The following is a 12,652-nucleotide window of genomic DNA, read 5'->3' as shown; positions in this document are numbered from 1 at the left end:
ATATGAGGTTGTCGTGGTCTAAGTTTATCAACCAATTATGGCTATTTAATACGCACTTTTCTGAACTACTGTGTCTCTAATTCAACTGTTGATGGTTTTTCAACCATAATTAACGAACCAAAATCTACGAAGTTATAGGAGGTAATATCTGCATTAGTTTATTAAACGGACACCATAAGCTTTGACGGCTGCGCATTTGCCTTAGGGTAACGTCCCTTCGGTTCAGTTCCATCTACTCACCGATATGACTGTCCGCGATTATCACTATTTGTTTTTCATGATAAATCACCATTTGGTGCAACAATGGTCACTGTTGTAATGTGAGAGCAAAAACAGGTATACGTCTCTAGGCTTGTTTTTGATCCACATTATATCATGCAGCACCCATACTTTTTACTTAATTAGTTTGACTGAGGTGAACAAGTAAAAGGTTTCTATGCAGCAAACGTGAGTATTAATGGCCCAGCATTTTGAGGTAATTTGGCTGCTACTGCGTCACCTCCAAGTGGGGCCTTCCATAAAAATTTCGACTTAAAGACTTGCGGGTCGAAATTCTTCGAACCAATGGTTTAGTGTTTAAAGCGAACTTCTTTGGCTAACCGGTTCCGTCGCTGTAATTTCAAGTTAAAATTTACATCCATAAACTATTCATTTTCTGATTTTCGAAGGCATACGGAAACTCCCCTACTTGAAAAACACTATACGATTTAGCAATTCAAATTTAAAAAATACTCGGTAAAAAAAAATCTCGGGTACAAAAAGATGGCGAAATATCGCATTATAGCGTCAGCTTGAAGTGTGAGATTAATGTTCATCATTTTTCACACCAAGCGACCGAATATACACATGGCTAGACTACCTTACTTAGAATATAGTCTTATTTCAGGAAAATCAAATTATCTGTTAGTTTTTTTAGACTGAAATGCACATATTGTTCTTTGCTTTATCGATGTTCCAAAAACTTTCAGCTGGATATTACAATACAACGGATGGCCTTAATGGATTGGAAGTCGCTTCCATGGAGCTCGTACCTCTTGAATATTGGTGTTTTCGGCTTTCTTAAAGCTTTTAAGACATTAGAGTACGCAGGTGAGTTTAGTTGAGCTGATATTTTTAGTATATTTATTTCGCTCGCTATACGGTCGTAATTATCCCGAATTCTTAAAGAAGAATAGAAGGACGCTCGTTTTTGTAATTATCAGTTGCGAAACTTTTTAGTGCCTACGTGATTTCTATTGCTTATCAATTAACAGTCATTACGGCGGTTGTATTTGCAACAACGCATTTGTATGATGAAGTAGAGCTAGCTTGTAGGCATGGGCTAACTGACATTGATTTTTTACGGTTGGAATAAGAAAAATTAAGCTTGTACGCGGAGGATGGGTGTAGTTATATAGGTAGAACTAGGAGAAAAATATTGGATGAGAAACGGATCTTAGCTCACATTACCATCCTCCGATAGGCGGATTATCCTCTCAAAAAAATGTCAGATCTTGCGGATTGTTTACCTTTTCATAATTTCGTAGAACACCATTAGATCACGGTGGCTAGTCCAATAAACAACAGATCAGTCGTAGGTGACGCCAGACTTCTAAAATGATTGAATTTCTAAATGCCATGGAATCTTGATGCCTTGTGAGTTTACGATGACGCAAGAATTTTAGAAAAACTGAAATTCGAAGAAAATACGCTGTTAAAGATTTGGGCTATAACTTTGGGCAAACCAGGGTTTCTTGCTAGTCCTAAGTGAAGGAAATGCTGTGTATAAACTCTACATTAATTCAATTCAAGCAAAACTGATAAGTGTAGACTAGGTAAAATGTTATAAATACATTTCACACAAAAACCCCAACGGAATTAACTTTTAGGCCGATAGTACGCCAAATGTCTCAGAAAGGTAAGGGTGCAAAATTCGTGACGTGAAAAGCTGACCGTTGGAGCTTATTTAGATGATCCAATTGGTAAAGAGCAACTTTCTTTTGAAAAGCCAGTAAGCTATAATGTAGGAAGTCTAGGATTATCAGAAATGGGTGTTTAAACCATTTTAATTGGTTTCAAGCCCTTTAAGACAAAACTTCATCGAAAATCGGAAGACGTTTGGAGTACAGCAACGACGTTAATATCGTTTTCCGCTAAAGAAATTCGGTGCAGATATGTCCTGTGTGAAAAGATAAATCATAGTTGATTTTCCAAGCTCTCGCTCATGGGCAGACGGGAGTTGAGTTGATATACTTAGTTGACACATTTAAGATATAAATCCTTTAATTCTATTATGTTCATGGTAAACAATAATAAATTATCATGCCAATGGCTAAATAACAGGCACACATTATAATCTACGGAAGCAAATACTTGTGTCAGCCTTAGCAGCAGTTCGTCAGCACATAATATATTGAGCGATATCCTAAAAAGTGAAATCTCGCTTGCTATGTTTTATATAGCTATCATACTATCGCAACTAAAGTTTTTTATTGTTGGATTTAATATTTGTTGCTATCTTTTTTTAGTTGTATTTATTTTTTTAGCAGTTCAGCAGTTAAAGAAATCATCGGGAGTAATGTAAAATAGATGCTTTTTGAATATGAGTTTTTGAGGCACGTTTTGGTGTATGACGAGTTAGTGAACTTCTATTTTGTTGCTAATTTAATTAGGTGATGGCTAGTTTCTGCTGTTATATTAAATCAATGTCTATAGGCATTAGTTTAATTTCTATTTATTTTTATTCTTTATTCGTAATTGCCATATACATATGAATACCATCTAAGTTCTATATATTTTTAGTACCACGCTGTCCAAGCGGACTTTTTTTTTTAAATCTGATGCAAGATACGATCTTTGGAGTGTTTTTTTGATAGCTAACGGCTCTCTTTCTGCCTTAGATTTTTTTTTCGAGATTTAATGGACTATGTAGGGGTTGCTTATATATTGATGTAAAACTCATCGTGAGTTTCTTCTGTCTTTTATTGATATGTATGCCTCACTTGAGCTTATTTTAGCATGTCAAACCCAATACCCATATTTTCTATTTTTTGAACGGATGCTTCCATTCATCATTTCGTTAAGTTGGTTTATGATGCAGCCGAGCCATATAGCCGAATATGAACCTTCCTATTGCCAAGAATGATTTTTTTGCTGATTTTGCTTGATCCATTGTTTAGTATTTATGGGGACGCGCATATGTGGGATTTGATACCTAATTCCTCATCGGTGCTTTGTTTAAATTGAGCCACATGTGTTTTTGTTTTGCTTGTGCTGAGACACATATCGATCACACGTAGCCAATTGTCAGTTTTGCCATTTATTTCTGTTACAGTTTATCTCTTGCGCAATTCCTAGTTAGGATGCGAGTATCATCAGTGGACTGCATATTTTAACTAGAATACAGATTTCATGGAGATTATACATACGTATTGTCAAAACAATAGGTCCCATAACCTAATCGCACGGGACATTTTTTTAGTAATTTTTTAGATTAGGACTCGCTTTATTCTGATCTTTTATTTGTTTTTTTATGTTATGGTTGAATGTGAGTGACCAGTGTTTTAGCTATATTTCCTAGGCTGAAATATTGCAGCTTTTTAATTAGATGTTAACTATTAACACTATGAGATCCTTTTCTTTAAATAAAAATTATATTTGCTTATTTATTATTCTTCGTGGCTTTCCTAAGGAAACTTTTGGCCATTGCCATTGCACTTCCTGTATTTTTACTAGCCCTGATTCCGTATTGGTTTTCATGAGTAGCTTTGCATCTATATAGAAATTGAGTCAGTTAATTATTCAAAACAGTAAAGACAGTAGATATTTCTGTTAATCAAAGATTGCCAAGTGTTGATTTGCCATCATTATAAGTAGAACGCGCTTACATTTATTTCAACTGTGTTCGAAAAAAAAATTTTGAGCGATACCCGGCTTCTACGGCAGTAGACATACATCTATAGGGATTTCATCATCATCAGCCGCTAGGGTTTCAAATTTCATAAATAGGATTCAAAATCATTGCTAGAAAATATTCTAGAAGTTAAAAGCTAATTTGTTTCCAAACAGCATTTAAAAAGCTCTAACTTGTCTAAAAAGTGTTGTAATAAAATATTATAAACGTAATAATAATAACAAAAGTGATAGAAAATTACCTGAGTGGTAAGCCGGAAAATACAGCCGGTTAATATTAGGAAACCCACATTGCGAACTAACCAAGAAACTGAGCTACACGTTGCAATAAGTCTCTAGGAATAGCACAACCATCGGAAGAAAATCCTTTAAGGCAAATTTAGTTCTATAGAAGACAGAAAACTATTGCGTTATATCATCCACATTTCCGATGAGTAATAAAATCGGAAAAAAGGCTGCTGGATCATGACATCTTTGAGGAAGCTTTTATTATGGTTAATGAAATTTGCTTTAATAAGGCTTGAAGCAGACTCAATACACACGTATCGCATCACGAATTTCTGCTACTGAAAGGCATTAAATAAATAATTTTTAAATATATTTTTAACATAAATTATAAATATATTTTTGAAAATAACTTGCGCTATGTTTTAAATGAAAAGGAAAAACGGTGGCAGCGACACTACACGAAATGCTTCCTTAGGAGTATCGCTTGTTGAAGCACTGTTTATTATGCTCTTTTATAGTATAATTTTTAATCCATACATAACAAAAAATGGCATCATGTTTTTTCATATATAGCTGGTACACCGTATGTGCATTCTAACGAGAGACATTTTGTTTAGATAAATTGGATTCGCATCGTACATTTGAAAGGCATACTGAGATATATAAGTATTTAAATTCAAAGTAAATTTATGATTTCCGCCCTCATATTTTCCTAAGACAAGAGAATTCGTTGGTATCTCAACAAACGCATGGTGTTCTCTATGTAATGTTATGCGGTATGTATCAAATTCTCATTGCAGGTGAGGTGTTGTCCTATAAATTAGGAATTACTACTCCAAAATATCAATCAGAGATTGAAGAGGCCGCAAGAATGGAGGCTGAAGAGGTACTATATAATATGGACTTAGTAGCACTTAAACGGAATCAACGTTCTTAAACTTTATTATGGTTATACTTACTCTAAAATATAATCTATAATAGTCAAAAATATAATTTCTTGGTCTCATGGGCATAAGTAAGAAGTTAGTTCATACGTAAATAAAGCAGAGTTAATTGGCCACATTTTCTTAGGTTTAACGGCGAATTGTTTTACCTCTTTTTTTTTGTTAACTTCGCCACAAACTGGAGCGGGAATTTGAACATCCCTACGTCGGTTTCTCCTTAAAACAGGGACACGTGTAAAACACATGTGACAAAAGTTTATCTCGCAAAAACTCAATTATTCGCTACCTAGTAATTGGCTGATCTGTTTCCTTACTTCTTAATATTACTTTAATATTTTTAAAAACGCATGTACCCTTTGCTTTCTATTTTCTGGGGTTAAGTTATGACACCCGCTTTTGTTTCATACGTACCCTGATTTTATAAAAGCTATCAAAAATAGGAACCAGTATAAAAAATATTCGCTATTTAGTATTTTTTGCTGATCTCTTTCTATGCTTCTTAGTATTAGCTCATCTTTGTGAAAACATATTATATTCTTTTCTAATCTCTGGAACTATAAAAATTCGACCATCTAGGAAGAGGAACGGAAGCGAGCTGCGAAAGACGCATCTTGGGGCGTGAATACAATTGCAGAACACGAAGTTTCTTCTGCGCCGTCAGTGACGCCGGTTCATCGTTTGCATGATTTTATGCCATCGCCTATCGCTAGTTCTACGCCAGTTCCGTAGGTCGAGACGAACATGGAACACATCCTGTTTTATACTGATTCCCAGCCCACTTAAAAGCCTTTAGGTTTGTGTTCTTTACACCATGAGTCAATTATTTCGAGTATGTGCAAAATGATACTGGAATGACTTTACATTTATAAGGTGAAAATCTACTGACATATCTTTTACCGTATTAGATATACTTAATAGTTAAAAAGTTTCGGGCTATTGGTCTGCGGCATTTATATCATAATGTGGGCTGTAAGTAAATAAAACACGCTTTGTGACTAATCCTAATTTAATTATTAATTTATAAGCAAGTATTGTTTTTTTTTACTTCATACTTCTAATGTGTGTACAAGATATTAGGCGCTCCTTTTGTAATGAGTCAATTATTAGCATATAAATATATAAACACACGTTTACATATATATAAGCTCCAAGCGAGTGGTTGTGAAGCGCGCCAGCGACAAAGATAAACCAGTCCGCTTTATTTTGATAGCAGTGATGGCGATGCGGACATGTTGGTGATCCGATCTGTTTTCTGCATCGGTTATTGGACGACGTCGTTGATATTTGGTGAAACCTTGCCGATAAGGTGGATCGAAGATCGAAGGGGTCCCAGGTGAGAATCGCAAATCTTCGAGCGGCTAACTAAAATTAGAAGTGTAGTAATACCTGCAAGAGACATGCCAGTTGTGGTTTGACTCGCGTACAGGAAAAGCGACTACACAAAATGGTTTCAAGAATAAACCATTTTAAACGACCGTTTTCCGCCAGAGGAAAGCGCCTAAGTTACTTTTTGATAGCTATAGTAAAAATAGAAAGACGTTCCAAAGATTTGCGTATGTTAAAGGAAAACTGCTAGATGAGGTGGAGATAAAGCTCGAATCTAATTTACTTCTGGGTAAAGTCCCAAGAACCGTAACACTGGACAGTTTTGCTAACCTTGTGGCAGCAGCAAAGATAAATTTCTACGCCGAGAGTTAGTTCGAGACCATACGTCGAAAAAGTCCGACATCCGCTTTCGGGTTCCGAAAGAGGGCTTATCGATAAGCAGAGCCCGCATACTGCAGTTATTAAGGTACGTCAAATTAAAGCGACAGGATTTAGTTGTGCCGGCATGGTGAGTTTCGAAGACCGTACTCTGCCCTTATACCTCCGATGAAAAGACCAAACTATTTAATTTTATTTCAAAGGGCATCAACTAGTTAATCATCGGTGGCAAAATAGATAATAGGTTCACTATCAATGATGGGACATTTTGTCGAATCAGTTGAAGAAGATAGTGACCAGTTTTTTCTCCTACTAATAACACCTACTCATGGTTATACGGATCTACCTTAAGATGGGTCCATACAGCATTTTCGAAACAAACAACTTCGGGAAGATCTCTGAACACTTAAAGACTTTAAGGATATCTCAGAAAACTTCTTATATTCTAGACGAACCAGACGTCAACAAGTACAGGGCTACTTTCCGAAGTACTCTAAGATACGCAGCTGGCGAAATTAAACCTCTTCGCAACAGTATATTCAATGATGTATGCAGGAGTGCTTTCCAGATCCAGATGGGTACTAGCCGATTAGGTGTAATTTACCCAGAAATGTGTCTCCTTATCTTACGAATCTAAATCTTACGAATACAATGTGAGGAGGTCTAGCGGGCTGAATACAAGAAGCTCCCCTTTTGCTTGAGGTGAAGCAACAGCAGGGTAGCAACTAGCCTTTTCAGGATTTTGAAAAATGCGTGTCACAACGGATTTATATCAAAGAGGTACCTCGCCTAGAGTATTCACGGATGTCTCTTTTTTCGCGTTTGGTTTGATCTTCTTCACGTTGAGGCCGGCGTGCCGTGTTACTATTTACATTAATTTTCGAAATAAGTTAAACAAAATTGGTAATGGTGTCGCGTTTCAGCTTCTCGATTAGTTCGTATGACATATACGCATCACGTCTGAGTTCGACCTGATAAATATAAAAAAGCCTTTTTACTACAATATTCTCAATAAACCATATATATATATATATTATTATATGTCTACTTCAGTATTGTAACAGTGTTATTTCTATGGTAGGTACTCTCCCTAACTAGTTTCCGTTCTTTATGAATCGGAAAAGTTGCTATATTGTCTTGCCTCTTTGGCTAGTCCGACAGATGTATTTTATGTACAATCCAAGACTCAAAAACGCCTTTAACAAGAATCTCTTCGAATTCTGTATTTGTTGCTTCCGCCGATACTCTGTGCTAAAACTCCTGCACCGGCAACGTAAGGTCATAGTGTGTAAACACTAATTTCGATGTCAAAATCTTCTTGATCCTTTTAAATTAGCCTCGAATCGAGTGTTTTCCTTTTACCTAATCGTACTTAGAATCTCACACGCATTACAACATGAAACCTTTATTGAAATAACCTGGATATGAGCGCTGCATACAAACGATACCTGCTGTTTTTTTAGTAACTTGGTATTCGCCTATCATCAATGATAAAACATTAAGTTTATCCGGCCAATTACAAGAATTTAAAAAAGCTTAATTTTGAAACCATACTAAGCGATCTGGCTAAATACTTTACTCAAGTAGCCAGTATGCTCTGGAATTTTTCTATCGTAGACAATGATATCAGCAAACTCCTTTCATCCCACGATCCCCGCCAGCGTTAGGTCCATCGTTTCAAATACCTCTGCCTAATACTTGACACTGAAAGGTAAACAATTTTACCGAAACGATTCCCTTGGTTGCTAATCGTACTGAAACCTTACTTCATTAGTTCTAGGCCTCCAAAAGTGTTGCCTGATTAAAATACTAAGCTGGAAAAGAGGTTCCGCCTTTAAAACTTGATTTTTTCACTTCTCCTCGTCTGTTGTTTACCCCTGATGTACGATTTCAGAGCACCCTTCCTACTGTATCAGTGTGCTATAGTATTATGTATGAATGCAATTTTAACTCGAAATAAGTTTGAACTAGACATTCCAGATAGAAAAAGTGCATTTTCGAGTGCATGAATCTCGCCGAGACTGAAATGCTACCGAAACAGCTTGGGACATTTGTCCTCTATACAATAACGATGCTATCACTAAAAGGACCATTTAATAGCTGTACCATATTTTGAAAACGGTATCCGGAACCTAGAAGATGTCCTCCTATTCTTTGACAAATAGCAGAGAGTCGCGAACCATGACAGGGGGTACATAACGTAATTACTTTTGTCACAGGAATAAAAATATGATGTCCTCTATGTAGTAGAAGACAATGAGAGAGCTTTTTCCAACCATACCTTACAACATACCTTGATTTACCTTGGTAAAGCTATCTGATTTGCGGGATTCAACTTTAATCGAACGACTGAGCTGCGACGCAACGGTCGAAGGTAGCTGACTTCAATCTGATAGCTTCTTGAAGATGTTTGAGTTTTCTTTAATTCCATAATTTCTAAATAGTATGATTGGAACTCTTTCTTCAGTTCAGAAAGAATCACGTTCTATAAAAAAAAAAGTAAATATATTTAGTCTACTCGGGACTTTTCTTGTACAAGGATTCTTAACATATTCAATCCTCATTTCCATGAGTTTAAGTTAGATAACGGTTCGTTGTGTAATTAGGTACCTGGATATAAACAATCTATATTTTTTAATATCTTGCAATTCACGGAATTCAGCTAGTCTTCCAAAGTGATGAGCGACCGCGTTAACATTGAACCACCTACGAGCGTAAACTTAGTTAGTATTTCATGTTGTTTTAAACTTTCACATTTCATTACCTATATAGATACACACCTATTCTACCATACTTCTGTTTTTGTCCCACGAACTAACTAGGTATATTCTGCTAACTACCTGCGCCGACGTGCTTTGAGTTCGGCAATGAACCTAATGTCCTGGTCAGTAACAATTTGCACATGGGCGTAGAGAGAAGGCCAAAAAGCGCGAATATTTTGGCTAACATGCGGTCATTAATGTAATGAAAGACTTCTGCTTAACGAAAGATGGATAAATTTTGTATATTTGATAATACTTTTTTTTTACAGAACTCTTCAGCTATTTGTATATCATATGTAACCATTTACTTGCAGCGTTTGTTTGCTACACGTGTTGCTTTCCGAAGAGACCGTTGTCGACCATTCTTCACAACTTCTAGCCTTTTCCGGATTTATATAATAATACCGGTTTTCTACATTTTACTTGATTATTAGCTAATAACATTGATTCAATCTTTTAAGCTAAGCAGCATGCGCTTACAATGGTTGCACAAATAATTACGCAAGTTTTTCATTTAAAGGCGCCAACATTAAAGTGCGCAAAACAGGATAACTCTTCTTACCACTAGATTTTTCGTACTCTTTAAGATTTAGACGTTTCGAAGACTCCTCTTTCATTATGTAAAGCTTCTTTCATATTTATTCAATCTAATCATGTTTTTCTTGTTGATTTTAGTTTGCAAATTTTACTTAAGCACTCACCATATGCGATTCGACATTACAATGGTTTCCTTAATCAATTTGAAGTTTATCGCATATTTTTAGATATTCTATGTGTACCTCTTTTATTAATTTAATGTAATTATAACCCATACCACTGCCACTAATTGTAACCCGAAATCTTTGTAACAACACAACACAAAACCTCCAGTCCTCATCACTCTTTATGGTTTTTGCCCTCCAAACTATACATCTATTCGCGTTTAACAACGGAGCTACATTACTTCAGTTCATTACTTGCTATAATTTTGCAGTCCATCTTACCCTTTTGCATAGCAATTTATTATTACTCTTCTCTACTATCTTGTTCTCTCTCATCTAGCCTGCGCGATTCGTGTAAAGAAACGCCGCAGTTTAATAATCCTTACTGAATAATATCTTGTTTCTAGCAGGGTACTAGTTGGATGATCTGATAAAACAATATTTTCCTGTAAAGCAAGCGGTTGTATGGATTTTATCTCTCTGCCGGTCAACTAGACACCAAACTGCATGACCAAATATGAATATAGCCGCCTCTTCGCTGTGCCATATATGTTTGCGCAATAGAGGTGCTTTCACTCTCGCTGCTAACCGAGCGTAAGCTTATTATGAGCAGAGGTTGATTGTGATTTAAATTATTAATGCTGATAACGCTTTCTTCGACGATATCAATTAAATATGACCTATCGTACATACAAGCGATACATCAGAACGAATGGAGTGATTGAGCGGCGTTGTTGCTTCATGGTATATTGGCATACATTGGTATGTGCGCACCTATAAAAATATAAGAATTGCTAACTGCTAGGTAATCGGATTTAATCATCTTGGATTAAGAAAAACCAGCGATCCAACCTACCTATCTGCGCTTACTGTTGTTATGTGGTACTAGTCGGCTAGCTACGTACTAGTTATCACGCTCGCCGGCATGTCTTGTGTCCAACATGATGTTTGCTTCTTATTTCAAGAATTCTTTTTGTAAAGTCTGTAACATATGCAATATTTGAATATTATATATTTGAAGTTTTGTACTCTTTACATTTATGTTTTTGTCTTTTCTTTCTGCTGATCTTTTGTATCGACTTGCGGAAGTATTTTTTACCGGCTCATTACTCTTAATGATGACATATAACAAACGCGCCTGAAGAAGGAACGAATCGATAAAACTGCAACCTTTTACTTACACCTTATTGGGTTGTCATTATGTATACGAGCCACTGCTTTTTGATACGCCGCCCATCGTATGTGTATAGAATGCTGCCTATACAAATGAATGAATTTTGTGACTGCAAGTAGTGATTATTTTGGAACTTTACTAACTTCGATCGGTTTGGTGATCTCGTCTACAATATTAGTCTGATACGATCGCTTGACGATGATCTATTGCAGAGCTTATAACAGTTAGTTGTTCATGGACAACAAGCGGCCACAATGAACTCGCTTTTCATATAAGTTACTTATCTTTCCTTACCATTGAAATTTTCTCTTTTACGTCCACTATCTACTCACGTCCATATAATAATCACGAGTACCGTTTCGGTTTAGTTTTCACAGATTTTGGTTTCCTGAAATTGTAGACACTACCGCGTGCCTTATTAACTTTCTTTTTTCAAAAAAAAAATAATAACTATTTCCTTGCTTTGAGAATTTCATCAGTTCCGTTACACGAGCTTTAATATTCATTGATCGTACTAACTTATGCGTGTTACCTATTAAATGACGATTTAAACTGCATATAATGTATAGACACTGAACACTTTAGAACTCTATCACAGGTTTTTTTCTAATATGACAAACAACACCACTTTATATCGAAAGTTCATCTGCCTCATTAATTTCTAGTTGGTAGCAAAAAGTACGTATTGTTATTATTATAAACACATTATTACGGTATATTAAAATGATAATGTTTCACTTTTGATCATTATTGCAACAATAAACAACCGTAACTAGAAATCACTATAGCATAATAGATAATAAATATCGGTAATTTTTGAAGTTTTAAAAATGGCCTTAAGGCTTTCAACAAGCTTCTCAGTTTGAGTATTTTTAAATTCCAAGATGGTCATATCAAAAAAGAAATTCCTGTGAACAGCTTATAAGCAAGAAAAGTGGCTCTGTCTAGGTTTTTGCAAGAGGGAAGCATCTCTGTGCTGTCGGGCGTTTAATATCTAAAGATTCCGATCTGAAGGTATCATTTATTTAATCGTAACGGAATGCTCTTTTGATTAATTGTACAACTAACCATTTAAAACTACACTACATGTTAAGTTAGTGGAGGTATGTGAAGCTGCAAAGCAAGACTTGGTTTTTTAAGTAATTATACGTATATAGAATACAAACGCGTTTTAAATTAACGAACAACCGCCCGGGTCTGTCATAGCAGGACAAGCAAAATCATTCTTTTCATCACCTTGTAACTTGT

The 12,652-nt window shown here is 35.8% G+C and overlaps 1 protein-coding gene and 1 long non-coding RNA gene across 5 annotated transcripts in view; one reads left to right on the top strand and one right to left on the bottom strand.

Annotated features, from left to right (window-relative positions):
• Positions 1-6,087, top strand: part of LOC111253569 (protein FAM177B-like) — a 19,812-nt gene extending 13,725 nt beyond the window's left edge. For all 3 annotated transcript variants that reach the window (XM_022813171.2, XM_086992038.1, XM_086992039.1), the window contains 3 exons: positions 969-1,089; positions 4,920-5,005; positions 5,640-6,087. In XM_022813171.2, the coding sequence (XP_022668906.1) occupies positions 969-1,089; positions 4,920-5,005; positions 5,640-5,792 (360 nt within the window). In that variant the 3' untranslated portion in view covers positions 5,793-6,087. The remainder of the gene's footprint in view (positions 1-968; positions 1,090-4,919; positions 5,006-5,639) is intronic.
• On the bottom strand, positions 4,562-12,580 carry LOC147755111 (uncharacterized). Of its 2 annotated transcripts, none has more exons than XR_015329620.1 (2): positions 9,061-12,580; positions 4,562-6,449 (listed from the first exon to the last, which is right to left on the bottom strand). It is a non-coding gene; the product is annotated as an uncharacterized LOC147755111 (long non-coding RNA). The 2 variants fall into 2 exon arrangements; XR_015329621.1 differs by having other exon boundaries at positions 9,071-12,580.
• Positions 12,581-12,652: the final 72 nt, after the last annotated feature.

This window comes from Varroa destructor, unplaced genomic scaffold (assembly GCF_002443255.2).
Source record: "Varroa destructor unplaced genomic scaffold, Vdes_3.0 BEIS01000006.1, whole genome shotgun sequence".
NCBI lineage: Eukaryota > Metazoa > Arthropoda > Arachnida > Mesostigmata > Varroidae > Varroa > Varroa destructor.
This window is presented reverse-complemented; position numbering and strand designations above follow the sequence as displayed.